Genomic DNA, 20,844 nt, shown 5'->3' with positions numbered 1-20,844 from the left:
GCAGCTGAAGAAGAGACACGGGCCTCATCTCTGCCCAAGTGGATCTCTGCATTCACACAGTTGCTAAGAGACTGGAGAGAGAGGGCGGGGGGGGGGGGGGGGGGAAGAGAGAGAGAGAGAGAGAGAGAGAGAGAGAGAGAGAGAGAGAGAGAGAGAGAGAGAGAGAGAGAGAGACCCTTGGTACTGTAGGTGATGCACTTTTGGAAAATGGTCTGTATTACTACCATTATCCAATACACGTTACATTCATCCAATATGGCAATATCGCAAGTAGTAGATCTGCAAGCTTTTCTAAATTTGAATCCTGAAAAGTAACAGTTTTGGAAATATGAGATTTCCACCTGACAGACGATATAGCCTATATAGTTCAACGAACGAACCCCACTTTGGTCTGCATTACGGTCACAGACCTCCATTATTCTCAGAGTTACACACAAATAAAAGGTATTATTGTCATTATGTATAACAAGCAGTGGTGGAAAGTAACTAAGTACAATTACTTAAGTACAGTACTAAGTACCATTTTGAGGTACTTTTACTTTACTGGAGTATTTCCAATTGTCTATACTTTTACTCCACTACATCTCAGAGGAAAATATTGTATTTTTACTCCACTACAATGATTTGAAAACTTTAGTTAAGTTACTTTGCAGATATAGAAGATATGTATATCTCACACACACACACACACACACACACACACACACACACAGCCGTTGAGGCGTCTATTAAAGAAATTAATCATCTTCTGGTTCCCTAGTTCCGCTGTAGTCCATATTCATGAGGCATACTGTATAATATTGATTATTTTAGAGTGCCGCTTTTATCAAGACAATCTAATCGCTGCACAGCATCAGTAAGAGATATACCTGCAGTATATCTCAGTCTGATGATGCCACTAATATGAAAGAGTGTCCTAGGATTAAATGCGCGTCTCTGTGTACACCACTGTTGTCATCTTAAAGGTAGGGTAAGGGATTTTCTTTGGTTGAAATAAGCTGTTAAATAGCTCTATGTTCTGATAGTACTCAGTGCTATAGAGTGTTTGTTCAGTATCAGGAGTCTCCATGTCTCTCCAGCTCTTTATTACAATTCAATGGGCTTTATTGGCATGAGAAAACATACGTTTACATTGCCAAAGCAGAAAGCACAATACAACAATACAGCAATACAATCAAAACAAAAAATATGTACATTTGAAAGTCAGAATCTTCAATAGATCAATTTCTATGTACCAAGATCACTGGGTGCAGGTATAGTGCAGGAATATACACAATGATTAGTCTTTAGGGTGGTTGTGTTCCGTTTGATATCCTTCTCCTATCACAGCAACTCACGAATCTTGCTGCTGTATTTGCACATTGTTGTACTTCGCCCAGCAGATATGGGAGTTTTTTGTCATTGGTCATGTTTTCAAAATCTCCGTGTGTGGTTGTAATCTGTGGGAAGTATGTGTCTCTGATGTCTTAGTACAATGGACAGACGGTTAGGAAGTGTAGCTCGGTTTCCACTTCATTTTGTGTGCAGTGGGTGCATAGTCTGTCTTCTCTCGGGATACAGGTCTGCCTGTGACGACCTTTCTCGATCGCAAGACTGTGCTCACTGAGTCTGTACCTAGTTAAGATTTTTCTTTGTTTTGGGTCGGTCACGGTGCTCAGGTATTCTGCCACTGCGTATTCTCTGTTTAGGGCCAGATAGCATTCTAGTTTACTCTGCTTTTGTGTTGCTTCTTTCCAATGTGTCAGGTAGTTTTCCTTTTGCTGTTTTATAATTTGGTTTAGTCCAATGGGTTTTCTATCTCGTGGCTCTGTTTGTGTTTGTGCCCGGAGTTCCAGGGCCAGCTGGCTGAGGGGGCATCTCTCTAGAGTTTCGCTGTGTCTGAGTGCCTTGTTATGGAGTGCATCTAGGTCGCTTTCTTTTAGGTGGTTGTAGAACTTAAGTGCTCTCTTTTTTATTTTGATTATGAGTGGGTATCGTCCTAATTCTGCCCTGCATGCATTATTTGGTGTTTTTCGCTGGGTACGGAGAATGGATTTGCAGAATTCTGTGTGTAGGGTCTCGGTTTGGTGTTTATCCCATTTTTCAAGGTCATGGTTTGCTAATGGTCCCCAGATCTCACAACCATAGAGGGAAATTGGTTCTATCACAGAGTCCAGTATTTTAAGCCAGGTTTTAATTGGGATGTCTATTTTGATGTTTCTTTTGATAGCATATAATGCCCTTCTTGCCTTGTCTCTCAGGTCCTTTACAGCTTGGTTGTAGTTCCCTGTGCTGCTGATGTTTAGGCCAAGGTAGGTATAGTTTTTTGTTTGTTCTAGTGGGATTGTATTTAGGAAAAATTGATGGTTTTGGCGGCTGGATCTTTTTTGAAATATCATAATTTTAGTCTTAGTTAGGTTCACTGTCAGGGCCCATGTCTGGGAGAATTTGTGTAGGAGATCAAGTTGCTGCTGTAGTCCTTCCTTGGTTGGAGACAGCAGCAGCAGGTCATCTGCAAAAAGTAAGCAATTCTGTGTTTGCCAAGGGGATGCCTGGAGCTGTGGACTGTTCTAACGTTTTTGCTAATTCGTTGATGTTGAAGAGTGTTGGACTCAGGCTGCATCACTGTCTAACTCCTCGGCTTTGGGGGAAAAGTCTGTGTGCTTTTCGCCTATTTTAACTGCGCATTTGTTGTTAGTGTACATTGATTTTATGATGTCATAGGTTTTACCCCCAATGCCACTTTCCAACAGTTTGTACATCAGACCCTCATGCCAAATTGAATCGAATGCTTTTTTGAAGTCGACAAAGCAGGAGTATAATTTGCTTTAGTTTTTGTTTAATTGGTTGTCAATTAGGGTGTTTAGAGTGTAAATGTGTTCTGTTGTGCGATATTTTGGTAGAAAGCCAATTATTATTTACACAGAAGATGCATTTTCAGGTCGGGATACCAATTGTATCCAATCAGGAGAGAGAACTCAGTCAGGATACAGATTAAACAAGTGCAATTGGAAGCGTAGACACAAATAAATGAGTAGACAAAACTGGAACACTATACAAATGAAGCTGATAAATAGGTACTCTCTCCTGATTGGCTGACATGGTCACTTACCTGAAAATGTTTTTTATGTTTATTAAAGAGCTGGAGAGACAGGGAGACTCCCTGTTACTGAACAAACACTATAGCAATGAGTACTACCAGAATATAGAGCTTTAACCTTTTAGGACCTACATGGAACAGAGCCTTAACTAGTATAATTGGTAAGACCTGTGAAGGAAGTAAGTTAGAGGCCCCATGTCGTTCCAATAGGGCTGCTATGCACAGAGCCTGTTATTACAGTCACATCACAATCTCAAAATCTCTCAAAATATGTCTCAATATCGCAGTCTCAAAAGCACAATCTCAAAAATCTCTCAAAATCAGTTTAAAAAATGCAATCTCAAAACCAAAGGCTGGAAAAATCTCTCAAAATCCGTCCCAAACTCAAAATCTCAGAAATACTGTCTCAAAATCGCTGTCTCACATTTCCTTTGGTGGTTTTGAAGTGTAATTTTTGTTTGTAAATTTCTTACCTAATCATGAATCAAAATATACCGTAGTTGACCTATGGTATATTTTAATTCATGATAAGGTTTTACAACCGAAAACATATCAAATATGTTTTTTTCTTTTCTATAATGCTGTCTGTCTAATGTTGAGTCCATAGAGAATACAGAGAAAACGTCTCTCCACTGATATGTCTTATTGTTGGTGGTGGGGCATCCCATGTTTGGGTATGTCATGAACAAACATCCAGCAAAAGTAGCCAATCTACGAGCTCTATTCTTTCTCGCTATTCTTTTAAATACAACAAAGTATGTACGGCTTAGACACACAAGAAAATCAGGTAAAGATGGAAAGACATTAGAGAGATAGAGATAGAGATAGAGATAGAGAGATAGATAGATAGAGATAGAGAGAGAGAAAAAACATATTTGAATTGAATTGACAGAAACAGACAGACAGAGGTCAACAGAGAGATGATAGGATCAGAATGGGAAGTGGGAGCGGCCAAATGGAGGGATGGATGGACAGAGAGATGCAGACGAGAGCAGGAGGTGAAGGTCAGGGGAGACACGAGAAGAGGAGAGAAATGGAGAGGTGGAGCGGGAGAGATGGGGAGAGAAAGAGAGAGACAGAGAGAGAGAGAGAGAGAGAGACAGAGAGAGAAAGAGATAGATAAGTGCTTCTCAAACTTTTTCATGTCAAGGACCCCTAAAATGATATGTATTTGATCGCGGACCCCCATATGAAAAGGTTTTGTGCTAGGGACGCCCAGAAGAGAACATTTGTTTAAAAAAAAATCTAAATTAATAAAAAAAAATCTAATAATTAAAAAAATATTATTATAAAGATTTACAAGATTTACAAGCTCGCAAGCTGTGAGCTTGTAAATCAGCTATGTTTGAATAGCCAACATATGAATGGATAAAGGGGTTAAGATCATTGTGATGCTATGCTCTTATCAAAAGCATCTTCGCTGTTATATCCGTCTTTCTCAGACACCTGACAAAACAGGACTTGGAAGGACCAACTCGTGTGGACGGAAATCACTCCTGCCTCGTCTCTCTCCTCCTCCTCCTCCTCTCTCTTTGCATCTCTCTCTCTCTCTCTCTCTCTCTCTCAGTCTCTCTCTCTCAGCTGCTTGCCATATGCTCACAGTCATCACCGTCCTAGAGTGCCATCAGGCGTGAAGGAAAAGCTTCGCCTCAGCAGACGGGAGGTGACACTGGCAAACAAGATGCGCTCACGCTGAGATCAATGACCGGCGCAAGGCACCAACACGGCGGGGGTTAGCGGTTCAACTCCCCGGGTAGGTCAGTGGTTAAAGGATGGTGTTATAGGCTTTGAAGGCCACCCATGACAGAAGTGCCAGTACTAAAGATAAAATAAAATGTACCCAATGCCTCTCTGCTTGGCCCTGTGACATACCAGCGTCATGTCCAGGGGGTGTACCTGTACATCAAGCTGCCTCACGCTACAGAAAAAGGAGACCAAGCATTCGCTGCTGTAAATGAGACCAGTGCAGAAGTCATGAAAACACTGCAGTTCTCATGAATGGCCTAGAGAGGGTGGCGCTGTTTCCCCTCCTTGGCTGTAAAAGAATTGTCAGTACAGTGGCGCCCATGGTGACTTGACGCAACTTTACACTTGGTTTTATTACCCGGTTAAAGACTTCATGTTTTCAATAGCTAGTTTCAAGTCTTCTTCCCACAGCATGATATGCATTTTTTTAAATACAATTATGGTTCCATTTATTTTCAAATTGATGATAAAGCAGGGTATTCAAGATTCAAGAAGTTTTATTTGTTACTGACTTACAGGCACAAGCAGCAAAATGTTGTTGGAATTTGTCAGACAATAAAATAATATATACAGATATACAGTTATAGGACTATTATAGGGTATGTTTTCAGGGCTTGTGATTGGGTTCTACTGAGCTCCCCTTCCACCCAATAGCATTTGTTTGACAGGTCCCATTCGGGACTGGAAATTCAAGATGGTGGACTTTCAATTTGCTGAAACAGTGGCTTCAAAACTGGTCTGTAGAAACCAATGGGTGATGTCACAGCTCCCTTCGTCCATATTTTTTTACAGTCTATGCTCCTGACCTATGGCCCACATGGCTACTTATTGCCAGCAACGCAACACTCAAACAGGCATTATTAATGTAAAAAGTAGGAATTGAAAAAATCCCCAAAAAGGTAGTGTCATGTATTGGTTAGCCAGGTCACATGATCAGGAACAGGTAACTGAAATGTATAGGGACACACAATATGATGTAACCTGTTGTTATGATTGAGACCGGTGTTTGAGGAGCGGTCATTAATAAAATAACTAAAAGACACAAAACTTTCTTGGTATAATGATTCAATTCAGGTTGCACTAACTATGAGTAATAAGTTAGGCACAAAACAGGTAGCACATCCAAAATTTCAAATCAATGGAGGACAAGTACTCGCATACATTTTTATTGGCACACACCAATAAATAAACGTTCATTTATTGGTGTGTGCCAATAAAAAAAAAAGAGGAAATGTGAGTACTTTGTCCTCCATTGATTAGACATTTTGGATGTGCTACCTTTTTGGGATTTTTTCAATTCCTACTTTTTATAAATTATGTATACTGGATTTTGGGTCTAGCACTCCACTGAGGAAACCCATTGTTGATGCGCAACTTCTTTTTCTTATTTAGGCATTATTAATGCTCATCATAATCTCCTCTATGAAATACAGATGACTAAAAAGCCCATGGGGCGGTAATTAATAAGCCATTAAGACCTGAGGCCGATTCTAAAAATGCCTTATTAATCCTATCAAGGACTCCCAAAATGACACGTATTTGGCCGTGGACCACCCCCATCTGAAAATGTGTTGTGCTAGGGACCCCCAGAAAAGAAGATTTGTGTTAAAAAATACAAAAATATTCAATTATTACACTTTCAAGATTTTTCAAAAATGGTAAAAAAAAATAGCATAACGTGCAAGCTCGCATCGCGGCACGAAGTGACGCGCTGTGAGCTTGTATATCTGCTATTTGTGAGAACCACAGCTCTAAATCCTAAGAGTTTTCTGAAAAACTCATGCTGCTTTCCCGGTTTCAACGGGTTAAAATAGGACTGCCTAATGATGGTGTTCAATGAAGGGGAAAATACTCTGCCTCTGTTGGCAGAACGGGAGATAAACGCAAACAATATAACGTCCCTAACAGCACAGCTGCAGAGCTCCACACAGGGTTAATTGGAGAGCAGTCCACTCGGCTGGAACCGATTGGCTGGTCAAAATGCTTTTCAATTAGCACACAATCGTCGTTTTGCCCGACGATTTGCTAATTATTGGTTGACCCAGGTGTTGTTGAAAGGTAACAATTATCATCCGTGAAGCTCAGAGGCGTGGCTTTGTGTGTGTGTGTGTGTGTGTGTGTGTGTGTGTGTGTGTGTGTGTGTGTGTGTGTGTGTGTGTGTACAGTATTAGTATACTTTTGAAGACCAAACACTAGTATGACCAAACGTAGACTTTGACAAACGGACAATTTTCCTTGTCCTCACAAGAAATGGTTGGTTTTATGGTTAAAACATATTTTTAGAGTTAGGTTTACAATTAGGAAAATATTAAGGTAGGGGTTAGGCTTAGGATTACACATTTAAAGGATGTTTTAGGGGTTGGGTTAGTTGCGCGCCTGTGTCACACACCAACAAATGTAATCTATAAATTCAAGTCTGTGGTGCTGAACACTTAACTTTCAAATGCTTTGCATTTGTGTGAGAGAAAATTGCAGTAGCCGAGGCTTGTAAGACCCACAGCATGTGTTTGTTTGTTGTAAAGCGATGTAACGTCAAGCTTTGATGCCGTTATTATGTCGCACCATAATGCATCAGTAGTGCTCGGCGTTACTGTCGCCACGTAACTCGGAATAGCGAAAAAAAAAAATGTGAGTGTGCGTACTTGTTAGTACTGCTGTACAGTATGTTATTTTAAGCATTCATCAATCCAGGGTAAAGGTTTTGCGGTGCTTGTATCTTTTATTCTATATCAGCAGCATCCAGTTTTGCACTTGCACACCTGGGAACTGCAAACTGGGGCTTCAAATCAATACCACAGTTCTAGGGGCGCTTGGTAAAGTAGCTGCCCACCACCACAGAGTCTGGGGGTTCGATTCCGCCGTAGTGCATCCGGCTTTGTGGAGCGTCTATACGAACACAATTGGCCTGGGTCAAACATGTTCTGTCTCCTATCGCCCCCTCTGGGTCGAACATGTTCTGTCTCCTATCGCCCCCTCAGGGTCGAACATGTTCTGTCTCCTATCACCCCCTCTGGGTCGAACATGTTCTGTCTCCTATCACCCCCTCTGGGTCGAACATGTTCTGTCTCCTATCACCTCCTCTGGGTCAAACATGCTCTGTCTCCTATCGTCCCCTCTGGGTCAAACATGTGGTGTCATTCTGTGTCTTATCTGTGCCTCTGTCTATTCTAGCCATGGCTGAATGCCACCTCCAGTCTGCCATCCAGCCACTATGTCTGTCCCACTGCTCTGACGAGACTATAAGCCTCTTTAAATATTTAATTATATTATATACTATATTTAACTCTCTGAGTGCTCTCGGCTCATGTGTACTTTTTTTTTTTACATATATTTTTGGCCCAGACATGCTATTTTCAAATGCAGACAATTAATGTCAACAAGGTCGCGATGACCTCGTTGACATTTGTGAAACCACACAGTATAACCCTCAGTGATTAGCAATCATCAGGGGATCGATCATACTGGAGATAAATATTCTGTGACTACTTCAAAAAAGGTAAGAAAATCGAAAAATCGCTGGCAGTGGGCAAACGCGGCCAGAATTAAGTCTGGCAGTGAATGAGTTAAGCCCTATTTTAAAAAAAATCTAAGTGGTGGATCTGTCTGTCGTATAGCAGGCAGGTCTGGACTGGGTTTTAGTTACTTAATTTTTATCCCACGATTTTGTAACCCTATTTTTTACACCCAGTGCCAATTGTCTATGTGATCCTGGGCACTACCTTCCCTCTGCCAACCTAGGGAGGCCAGGGCCGAGCTCGTGCCTCCTTCAATGCATGAGAGCCAACTGACCTTCTTGTCACCTGACAGGGGAGAGTTTCCCTGGTTGGACGTAGCGCGTGGAAGGAACACGTTATTCCAACCAGTTCCTTTCCCCTCCATCAGGCGCCCCGGCTGACCAGGGGGAGGCAGTAGTCACCAGGATTACTGCATGTTTTTGTGAGGGTACCTACCCTAGGAGACACGGGGAGAACATGCAAACACCACACAGAAAGGCCCTTTCGCCAACCTCACCTAGGGTATGGGCACTGATGACGCGGGGAGGAGAGAACACGCTCCCATGGACTGGGTTTTAATAGCTCTATGTAAGCTTGTCACTCTCTACGGCGAGTGACAACATGACACGCTGTCATAACATAGCGTGACGAGCTTCCTGAGCTTGACTATAGCACACGCGTGTATCAGACATGTCCTTACAGAGAGGATCAGTGTTGCAAGAGAAATTTGCGAGAGAAACAAGTGGTCAGGTCTATGAAAATAAGCCCAAATGAAACAACTATAATAGGCCACATGAGCGAGTGTGCGCACACACACACACACACACACACACACACACACACACACACACACACTCTAATGGGGGCCCCCAGAAGCATCATAGGTAGGTAGGTAGGTAGGTAGGTAGGTAGGTGGGTAGCTCGCAGAGCGTCACTTTGTGTTGTGCTGCAAGCTTGTATAAAGTAAACGTATAAAGCATGGATAAAGTGCTTACAAAGATTAACCATTTTGCTTGGGGGTCCCCCCCCCACACAAGGAACCCTGTGGGGGTCCCCAGGAAACCCCACTTTGAGAACCACCAACTGCCCTAAAATGATTCGCCTGTTAACACTTTAAAACATGACCCAACGCACTCACCCAGCGTGTCCTTGAGGTTCTTGACCAGCGAGGAGCCGCCCTTCTTCAGGCTGTTCTTGCGCTCCACGTAGTTGGAGGGCACGTAGCCCGTGTGGTTGGCGGCGTTGCGGACCCTCCACCACGTCTTCGAGTCGTCCAGGAGCCACAGGCGCTCGTTCTTGCGGATGTCCAGCTCCTGGTCCTGCTGGGCCTGGTAGTCCCACTTGGCGATGACGATGATGCTGGCCTCCTCCGTCGTCATCTTGGCATGGGAGTCACCTGGAGCCACCGCTGAGGAGGAGCAAATGTTTTTGATATATCTATTAGCTTACTGTGCTGGTACAAGCAGCTACTCTTCCTGGGGTCTCAACCAGCATCATAAACAACATATTTTAAAACACATGACATTCATACAACAGACTCACCACAAATTAGAGTTCTCAAATTCTGCCCGAACCTGACCCTACCCGACGTTTTCAGGCCGGACCCAAAATCTATGCTAATTGGTCGGCCCGGGCCGTGAAGAAAACAAACAAAAAATATATTACCCCTAAACATTTTCAACTGCCCCTTGCGGCCTAACGGTACGGCTGACAGAAATGGCAGTGGATGTGTTGGATGGAGCTCAAAGTGAACTTTACTCAGGTATCAAGTTTCTCGCTGTCCGACCTTCCTAGCCTTTTCGGGTTTATCTAGTTTTCGGGCCTAAAAGTATGGCAATTGTTCAGGTAGTAGGGCCCAGTTAGGGCTGGGCCTTAACTTTCAGGCCCGTTGAGAACTCTACCACAAATTACAATACAACACAAAGACACCAACTCATAACCTGTCTAATACATTCGATATATCTATATTACAATTTAATCTTCAACATAATTGATAAATCTCTTAACTCAACCTTAATGGTATGTATGGCTCATATCAATCTTTTTTTCCATCAATTATTGTGTTAACAATTACAATTTTAACTTTTTCTTAAAACTCAAAGTATTACTTTCAGAAGCAAAGATGGTTAATTTATGAAGATACACCATCCCGATTGGAGCCACTAGAGGGGAAATGGCACACACATCCTACAAATGGTCTTCTAAATGGCCGCCGGCGTCTGATGGCAAATCTCGTGAACGTCCTATGTTTACTGTGTGTGTGTGCTAGATCCAGCGAGAGTGTGTTGCTGGGACAGAGAAAGGTTGCTAATAATGTCGATTTTCTCCTGATTTGTCTCTCTGAACAAAGCCATTTTAGTTTGAAAATCTTGGGGAGATTGTGTGGCTTGTCACGATCGGGTCCAATATTTAGTTCAGTGACCATGGGGCTAAAGAACAAGCTGTGTTCACGTTCACTCTTCCACTGGAAATAATGGAATCTAACCTGCCTCCGGTCTCCTAAAAAGGCGTCTACCTACTTCACGCAGATACGGGAAGTAAACAGGTCTTGCTATTTTTGTCTTGGGGAGGACACATGGAGAGGTCAGAGGTCAAAACGAACGTCAACTCTAAGGTTTCGCAAAGTGGGTGCCGTGGCGTCCTAACGCAAGTGAAGTCCTATTATAATATTTGGAATTTATCAATATCACTTCAGTTTAACAGACCCGAGTGGCAATGTTCGTGGTGCGCTCCTTTTCAATCTACACCAAATGTCTTCACCAAAAATAGCAGATCTACAAGCTTACTCTCTCTCCTTCACTTTCCTCTCTGTGTGACAGCCGACACACACGTACACACGCGCACACACACACGCGCACACACACACACACACAGAGAACAGTTCAGTGCACAGAACTATTGCGGGACTATGAGGAGTCTTCCTCACTATGAGTGAGAGGAAGATAGATTCATGTTACAACATGACCGCATTGGAAGGTACTTTTTTTTTTTTTTGCTCTAAATGTCATGACATGGTGACTGGCAGCCAGCCAGTCATCATGGTCCAGAGGAGAGAGATGCACATATCATGCACATCAACACAGTCACTGTAAAGGCAGACAGCAATGGGGTCAAGGCTGAGACATTACAGAGGCTGGCACGCAAGCCCCTCTACACACACACACACACACACACACACACAATGAGCCAATCAACACAACAGTGGTTCGACAGAAAGGGACTGAGAGACTGGCTGCTGTCTCACAGCGTGTATGCATCAAGCTGTGTGTGCGGCAATGTCTTACAATTGCATGTCAGACAGCTGTTGTGGGGTATCTGTCTCTATTTCCTCAGGCACACAGTCCCTCACGGTCACGGCCACCACTTACTGTGTGTGTGTGTGTGTGTGTGTGTGTGTGTGTGTGTGTGTGTGTGTGTGTGTGTGTGTGTGTGTGTGAGAGTGTGTGTGTGTGTGTGTGTGTATGCGTGCGTGCGTGCGGGAAGGTATATTCAGCCGTCTGCAAGTCTGTGCATGTCTGCATATCTCTATGTCAATATGTCTAAGTTTACGTGTGTGTGTGTGTGTGTGTGTGTGTGTGTGTGTGTAGGTCTCCCATATTCCATGTCAGTCAAGTCAAACCAAAACATCATGGATGACAAACGTAGGAAACCTTTTCTCGCTCTTAAGACCCAGCAGGAAACACACCCACTGTCTTCACACGCCATGTCATCACCTTTCTCTCCCCCCCCCCCTTTATCTCTCTCTTTCTCTCTCACGGACACACACACACACCCCATTTTATTTTGCCGTCTACAACGGGGCATTTCTTATTCATCTTAACTGCTATGAATTATGCAAGGCCTGGCAGGGCAGGGAGCTGTGTGCCTGTGTTAAATGCACCTATAAACACTACTGCAGGACAGGGGGATGAGAGGAGAGGGGGGAGGCATGGGGAGGGGGAGCAGAGGGCGGGTGGTGGGGGGGGGGACAGAGACTGAGACAGAAAGATGGAGAATGGAGATGTGCTATTTATTTTTATTTTGAAAACTTTTTGTTCAGTGGTTCTCAACCGTTTTTCATTTTGAACCATAAAATCCGGGATAGCGTCTGTGTCAGATTTTAGCTATATACTGTATATATTTATAGCATATGTTTTTCAGGAAAAAAAGATTTAGAACAGTGTTTCTCAAAAAGAGTAGATGTACAAGCTCATTTGAAAAAAAAAGCGAGATCTTGAAAGTGTTTGAATTTTTTTTTATGATTTCTTCTGGGGGTCCCTGGCACAAAACATTTCCAGAAGGGGGTCCACAGCCAAATACATATCAATTTTGGAGGTCCTTGAAATATGGAGATCCTTGATGTCATCAGTATATGCCCATATACTGTATAATGGGCATGTGACAGGGTTATGTCTAAGTCATAGTGACGGGCCGCCGACCGGCCTCCATATGGTCATGTCTGAGTCATAGTGACTGGGTTAGTCATAGGTTCGCCTGCCAGCCCCTCACATTAGCCTATTTTAATATAGGATCTGAAGTATAAAATAGGGCTTAATTGGTTTAAGTATATTTTGTAATAATCTAAATCGGCAAAGTATAAAGCTGTCAAATAACTGTAGTGGTCCAGTACAATATTTGACTGTAGTGAACAATTTAACAATTTAGGCATTTAGCAGATGCTCTGATCCAGAGCGAATTAACAACAAGCAAGGTAAACACATATATAATGCAGAGAGACAGTATCTTGTAGTAGTGCCTCAAGAAACTAGTATACTATTTTTTTAGCAAAACTAAACAATAAAAGCCTGGAGATCGAGGCTAGTGTCCAGCTGACGCTTGTTGACGCTCGTTAATGTTATAGGTATCACAGCAATTATGCTTCCGCACTGTCAAATAGGCCAACATCTAATCTAAGATTAGTGGGACTCATTCAAATGACCACCAGTGAGTGCCGGGACTCACTTCATTGACAACCTAACAACATCACTGTATTATATTAGATTTATTAGATTATTATATTGATGTATAGCTATTTTATTTATTAGATATGTGATATTGTTATCTGACAATTAGTTGACTTTTGGTGAAAAAGTCCACATATGTCGGTATCCGTTGATATTTGTTATAGAAATTAGAAATTAGGAGTTGGACAATATCGGAATATCGGCCAAAAAGTCAATATTGGACATCCCTAGTATAAAGTATCGAAATATTTACTTGCTCAAGTAAAGCAAAAGAACCTCAACATTTTACTTAAGTACGGTATTTGAGTAAATTGTCTCTGACGGGTGGAAACCTCATTATGTCTTAATAGGCGGGTGCAGTTATGGTTTGACCCAAAACAAATTGCAACAAAAGGTTTTTCAATGGATTATTGTAGTATTAGGTGTACTTAATAACATATCAAAAGTTTACCAAAATCGGACCACTAGAAAGGTAAGATTTTCAAGATGGCCGCCGCCAGTTCCTTAAAAAGACCATTACTCCTTCATTATTCATCCTAGACAAGTAATGTTGGTGCCTAACCCCATGTTTTGGTAATCTTGAAATCTAATTAGCATATATAAATTATAGTCAAGTGATTACAAGTTCAATTATAAAGGAATTGGTTATAAGCATGTTTATAAGCACACATATATATATATAACAATGTAATTTGACATTTCTCCCTTTTCTACATAATGCCCAGGATTGGTGAATTGGTAATTCACATTCTGTTGAAGCTTTCAGGAGATTTCTTTTCATACCAAAAAGGAATAAATTCATTATTACTGGGTGGTACTGTGACATTTGTAAACATTGTAAGTCAGCACAGAGCTATCACAACATGTAGTGTCTACTGTCTTGGGTAGGGGTGGTAGAGGAGTGTGGCCGGATAGGGTTCATATTTGCTTGTCACAGACATCTTATTCCTGAGATTGTAGTAGTTGTGTGGGGTTTTAGTGCAAAATAAATTTCACATGTCTTTTATTTTGTGATTGGTACTGCTGGCAATAACCTTGAACTTTGATCTTTTTTTAAAAATCTTTTTTTCTGGATAATTTTAACTTTAAAAGTTGATTTGAGGGGAGAGGACGCTCTGAGCCATAATGATAAGTCACTGGGGGCCCCTGGGAATATTAATAGTCAGCCACCAACCAGACACCGACTCTCCTGTGAGCCAGTCAGACATAGGGACACCCCTGACTGCCTGACACACAGTCATGCACCACGTGGAGGTCTTACAACCACAACTATGGGGTCCCTCCTCACTAACTATGCCCACTCACGAGTGCCCATCTCGGGCATAGGAGGCAGCATGGAGGTCCACTTGGGACCAGTGGGACTATCCAGTGAGCCAGGCGACATAGGGATACTCCTCTCAACGCATAAGCTTCATTTCTGCCTCCTCCTCACTCTGTCCTCCAGCGTGAGGTGAGCGCAGGCTCCCTAAGCCACTTGGAGTGAAATCTGGCAAGATACAAGTGTATCTTTCATGTATCGTTTGGGGAACTGTCTTGGTTGAAATGCGTGGCGCATAATTTCTCCTCCTCCACATGACAACCCTCCGAGCTCTGGAATAGTCCAGCAATCCAACTGTGTGACACGTCATAATTGCTGTCACTTCAAAATGACGCTCCTTGCCTCCTCGCCTCCTCGCTCGGAGGCAGGGCTTAGGCGGGAGTGGAGGACTTGAGGATGGACACTTGAAAATTGGAATTTGGCTATCGCGATGCACAACGTGCATCAGGGGCTGACAAGTCCCATTCTAGCTGCCTATGAGCACTCGTCCTGAGCTCCCAAGTGCCCACTATAGCTTTAATGGGACATGCCTGAGCCAACTGTTAAAGGTTTTGCACCTCGGACATGGGGGAGAGGAGAAGCTCAGGGTCTCCTCGGCTCCTATAACTTTGCTCTTCTGTGCTCCAAGTGCCCAGGGAGCAATCCAGTGACCCCCACTCCCCATACTCCCCTGTACCCACCTGAGGGGAACCCTAGGCCCACTAAACTCTACACCAGACCCCATTTTACCTCTTCACACAACCCCACCCTCATACTCCCCTCTGCCTAGGCACCCAGTAGAGAAATGGGTTCTGACAGCTCTGCACTAACCTCCGTAGCCACCCCTCTTTACACACTCACACTGATTGCCTTCCTAATGTGTTAAAAAAGTTTTCAAAATTTGATGACAGTTTGATTCACATTTGATCCGCAGAGCTAACCAAAATGTTTCAATATTGCAAGCAATACTATATCAACAGACAATATTCTCTTTCTCTGCCACCTTCTGAATGACTGAAAATTGTTGACTGAAACTATTGTTTTGTTGTGTTTTGAGGATATCTTGAAGCCTTGTTCCAGTAAAACAAATATAACTAGTTGAAACGGGTGAACATTTCAGAGGGTTTTAATAGAGTCAAAAACCAAATATTGGATTTCACAAATATCTAAATGTATCTCTGCAATTTGGACAAGTCCTGTGGATTTCTATGCCCCCAAAACATAGGGTTAGACACAAAAAGTACTTGTCTAGGATAAATAATGAAGGAGTGAGGTTATTTTAAAGATTTTTTGGCCATTTTGGACGCCATCTTGAAAATAACACCTTTCCAGTGATCAAACTTTGGTAAACTTTTAGTATGTTATTAAGGACACCTAATACTACAAAAAACTGTTGAAAAACGTTTTGTTGCAATTTGTTTTGGGTAAGGTGCTTTTTTTTCATAACTGCACCCGCCTATAACCTGTTACTTTTTCAGGATTCAAATAAATTAAGTAGCAAAAGTAGCAGATCAACAAGCTCAAATCTAGCTTGCAGATCTGCTATTTTTTATTGTTTTTGTGTGACGCTGTAGATGATCAAGTAGAGCATTCATTTACGAACCAAAAACAAAAAGATACAATATGGAGATAAGAGGTTTCTGCCCGACAGCAACAAAATGTACTTAGTTACTTTCCATCATCGATAGGGTGGGTTAAGGTTAGGGGAGAAGGGGGAGGGGGAGGGGGAGAGAGGGGGAGAGGGGGACGTAATGGAGCGGAAGTAGAGATAGATAAAGGAATGCTGAGGCATCATTGTCATTAAACTAATGGTAATAAAACTGCTCATTAAAAAATAGAAGAGTTCAGCTGAATACAGAGAGAGAGAGAGAGAGAGAGAGAGAAGTGAAGAAGGGATGGAGAGATTGAAAGATGGAGGGAGGAGAGAATATGAGAGGCATCGCCTCAGGCGCTTAAAAGAGAATAGAAGAAAGGCAAAACAACAACCACATCATCATCAACAACACAAGACGAGTTCTCCTCCTCCACTCAGAACATAAGGTCTAGAGAGAGAGAGAGAGAGAGAGAGAGAGAGAGAGAGAGAGAGAGAGAGAGAAAAGAGGGACAGATGGGTGTGGAGGTGAAAGGAAGGGAAAAAACATGAGTTGCGATAAATAAAGGAAGGTGCAGAGCGGAAGGAGAGAATAAAGTTTCAGGGCCAGCACTCTGAAAAAGAAAGAGGGCGAGACAGAGGGAGGGAGGGAGAGCGAGAGAGGATGAGGTGAGGGAGGTGAATGATGGGGAGGGAGAAGAGACAAAAGAAGACGGAACGACCGAGGTCAGGTACAATTAAAGGAACAAATAAAAGACTGGGATGGAGGGATGGAAAGAGAGAGATAGTTGAGTGGAAGAGAAAGAAACAAAGGAGGGGGAGAGGGAGATAAACTAAGGGCTGATCGATACTGTGGTGTGGTGCAACTAGGAGTGTGAAACGTAGGAAGCATAAATACGACCTAAATGTCTTATCTTAAAGCCTCACTAGCGGACCCTACAGGCCATGTGGTTACACCCGATCAGACCAAAGTGCTTTGTACAGCCATAAGAGTCCCATGTGTTCTCACTAGTGTGGCTGAAGATGATGATGCGGGGTATGTCAGCGTTTGTAGCCAGGAGGCGGTTCACTCCAAAGGTCATGTCCAAAGGCCCCGTCAGATAAACGCAGGTGTTAATGGTGTATCTGACCCACCTATCTGACCACTTAAAGGGATATTTCACTTTCAAATAAAATAAACATTTTAAAAATGAAAAAAGTAATGGAAAAATCACGGCCCCCTCACGCATTAGAGTGTCCTACTAATGTGTGAGGGGGCCGTGATTTTGCCATAACTTTTTTCATTTTTTAAAAATATTTATTTTTAATGTTTATTTTATTTGAAAGTGAAATATCCCTTTAACTCTGGGCTGCCGTGTTAAGTGGACAACAGGCAGGCTGGCAAGCCATCTAATGCATCATCAGTTTATTAGAACACTTTTTCTTCAGAATAACGAACAATCAAAGGGTATTGCAGTAAAATGACCACGCAAGACTAAAGGCGGTTACACACCGGCGAATATGCGAATATACGCAAAATTCGGACTCGTTCCGAATAATTAAAAGACGCTTTTTTCGCTCCACGAAACTGGTGTGGAAGCTTGCATTGACTTTATAAGGTTTTTTAAAAAAACTTAATATTCGCATGTAAAAAATCGCCCCGGTGTGTAAGGACCTTAACCCTTCATAACGTGACTCAGCTGACCTGTTCAGGCGATAAATCAAAATGCTGTAGGCTGCTACTCCCAGGTTATACTGTAGTGGTGGCTCCGTCCGCGTGTCTGTGGTTGGGACACAGGGACAGCTTTGGTAAATTGATTAAGCAGACTCCTCATAGAGTTTTTCAATTCAACTGGTAACGTTTTACGTACATGTGTCTATCTTTATGATTACCGTCGTGTTTCACCTGCATGCAACGTGACCTCGCAGTTGCAGTGTGAATAGCTGTTGTGAAGAGTCTATGCATCCATGATGGATGTTTCAAATCAAATGTGTGTGCATTGTTATTAATTTGTGGTAGGACAACTTGGCACCTTTACTCCATCTTGCTTGTGTATCGCCCTCTCGTTTGAAAGTGTCTGTGGCGTATTTTAGTTCGTAATGAAACATGTTTTGACTGTTCAAAACTCAACTAATACCAGCGTTCTGACTGCCATTTCAACTGTAGTGCCAACATCTTCACAGCAACAATAACTCTCTCCTTCCGGCGGACGTCCCTTCACAATAAAGTGTCTCACCTTTATCTCCCAATGCACCACGTTTTACACCGGTTATTATTAACAGGAAATAGGTGTAACTTAACAGCATGAGCATTTGTGGGAGAGAGAAAGCGAGCCAAAGAGAGAGAGAGAGCCTGTTTAACAGCGCGTAGGATTCCCGAGCCTGACGGCCTTGCTGCGTGTCACTCCCTGTCTTTCTCTCCCAGTTTCCTGTCACAAGTGTACTGTATATCTGAATAAAGGCAGAAAAGCCCCAAAAAAGAAAAAGCAGATGAAAAACAAAAGTGTATGCGTGTGTGTGTATGTGCCAAGGAGCTAGCATCCGGGTTGCAAATTGAGGCTATAGTAAGAGACAGTTCATATGAAGGCCTGTAGTCTCGCTGTTTTACCCCCGCTGGTGTCAGAAACAATTAGGCTCCATTCAAGCGGATGGGTTTTTGCTGAACTTTACACCTTATTTTATTACCTTAATAAAGATTGTCATAAATACTATATGCTTCCAGTCGCTAGTTTAAAGTCTTCTTTCAATCACCATGATTTTTTGGTAAATTTCGGTTTCATTTATTTTAAAATTGATGATAAAGTAGGCTATGCTGTAGGAGATGTGTGGCTACCTTGTGATGATTTTGATTGGCAAGCTACACAACCAATAGCATTAATTCCCCACCCCCGCTCTGGTCCCAACCAATAGCATTAATTTCCGAGTCCATTTCTCAGACCGGATATAGAAAGATGGCGGATTTCGCTGAACAATAGGTCTGTAGAGTCTATGGGCGTAGCGCTGTCCATATTTTTTACAGTCTATGGTGAGTGCGTGTCTCAGCGTTTGTCCGATGTAAGAACCAGTTAATTCCCCCTCAATCCCTCTGAGGAAGGAGTGCACTAAAGACAAACAGCAGCATGTTACAGCCTGAATCCAGCCCACCGGATCCACAAAGGATCAGGTTTGAAATCGTCAGTACCGGGGCAGAAACCTACCATCTCCATATTTTAACTTGTTTTAAATGAATGCCCTACTTGATCATACTAAGGCATCACACAAAAAAAAGCATCAAAGATACTTTTGTCGTTTTTGTATTTGAATCCTGAAAAGTAACAGTTTTGGACATAATGAGGTTTCCACCCGACAGAGACGAAATGCAAAACTCTGCCAAGGCAGGTTACCGAGCCTCCATTGATCTGCTCCTAGGTTGGGCTCAGATTGTTTTTCCGCCCTCCTCCTCCTCTCGTATTTACAGTACAATGTAAGCCGGTCTTATATTTACAGAATTCTCAAATGTAAGCCGGCCTTATTGGTCTCTAAAGCCGTGCAAATAGTTCTCAAGACACTGTAGACCGATGGGATAATGAAAGGGGGGACTTCCTGCACCCGACAAGAGAGCTTACAGCAGAATGAGTTTGGAGTTGCCAATACCTACACAGAGAGAGAGAGAGAGAGAATGGAGCAATACCTTTAACCGGGAACGCATCTGTGTAACCACTTAAACCATTATTTTATACTTTGGCTATTCAAAAATAGCAGATATACAAGCTCATAGTGCGGCATCGAGTGCCGCACTATGAGCTTGTAGATCTGCTATTTTTGAAAAAATCTTGAAAATGTATACTTTGTAACTGAAATCGTTGCTTCTGTGGGTCCCTGGAAATTTTAAGATGGGGGGGGGGGGTCCGCAGCCAAATACATATCATTTTGGGGGTCCTTGACATGAAAAAGAGAACCACTCATATAACAACTCAACTCAAAAAACTGTTAGGATTTAGAAGACATTTAGTAGAATCGGAACCTCAGGCCTTAATGGGTAAAGTATATTTGAATGAATTGCTGCTATTTGTTGCAAAGGTTTTATACCAAGTGTATACAAAACATTGAAATACTGCTGTCAATTTTCAAGTGTCATAAGCAGATTACAATGCTTTTATAGGCCTACTTACAATATAAAATTATTTATAATGCGTCATGATTGTAATTGTCATTACGCATTATGAGTATTTATGATTTCTTATAACTATAATTATACAGTGTTATCAGCAGATTATAATGCCTTATACGTACGGTATGTTTATAAAGCATTATAGACACGGGATGCTAAGCAAGTGTTACCTCTTAAAGTTAAACGTACTAAAGTTTTCTAAACAATTGTTAAACTTTGTTAAACACATTATGATGCAACGCGGTCTAAGCTTGTGGATCGGCTATTTTCGCTATATATAATTAATAATTATAGAACATTATTTTTTCTAATAATAAGTGTGTATTACTATTGATAGTAGAGATTACAGTATTTGGGTACAGTGGACCAGACAGACAGAATACAAAGCAATAATCCTTAGACAGCAGCACAATCTGCCACAGTCTTACCATCACCATATTATTATTATTAATGGCTTGTTTTTGCCTTGAGCGTCTCTGTTCCTTTATTCAGAATTCCCCAGCGACTGGAAACTGCTACATCATCTCATGTAGTAATAATAATAATAATACAACAAGAAGACAGG

General features: G+C 42.2%; 1 protein-coding gene across 1 annotated transcript in view; it reads right to left on the bottom strand.

Moving 5' to 3' along the window:
- LOC308080404 (cytoplasmic protein NCK2-like) overlaps positions 1-20,844 on the bottom strand; it is a 74,454-nt gene that overhangs the window by 12,725 nt on the left and 40,885 nt on the right. The window contains exon 2 of the mRNA XM_080422247.1: positions 9,458-9,727. Coding sequence (XP_080278373.1) covers positions 9,458-9,698 — 241 coding nt within the window. The 5' untranslated portion in view covers positions 9,699-9,727. The remainder of the gene's footprint in view (positions 1-9,457; positions 9,728-20,844) is intronic.

This window comes from Gymnoscopelus braueri (assembly GCF_963280865.1).
Source record: "Gymnoscopelus braueri genome assembly, chromosome: 24".
In the NCBI taxonomy this organism is placed as follows: domain Eukaryota; kingdom Metazoa; phylum Chordata; class Actinopteri; order Myctophiformes; family Myctophidae; genus Gymnoscopelus; species Gymnoscopelus braueri.
This window is presented reverse-complemented; position numbering and strand designations above follow the sequence as displayed.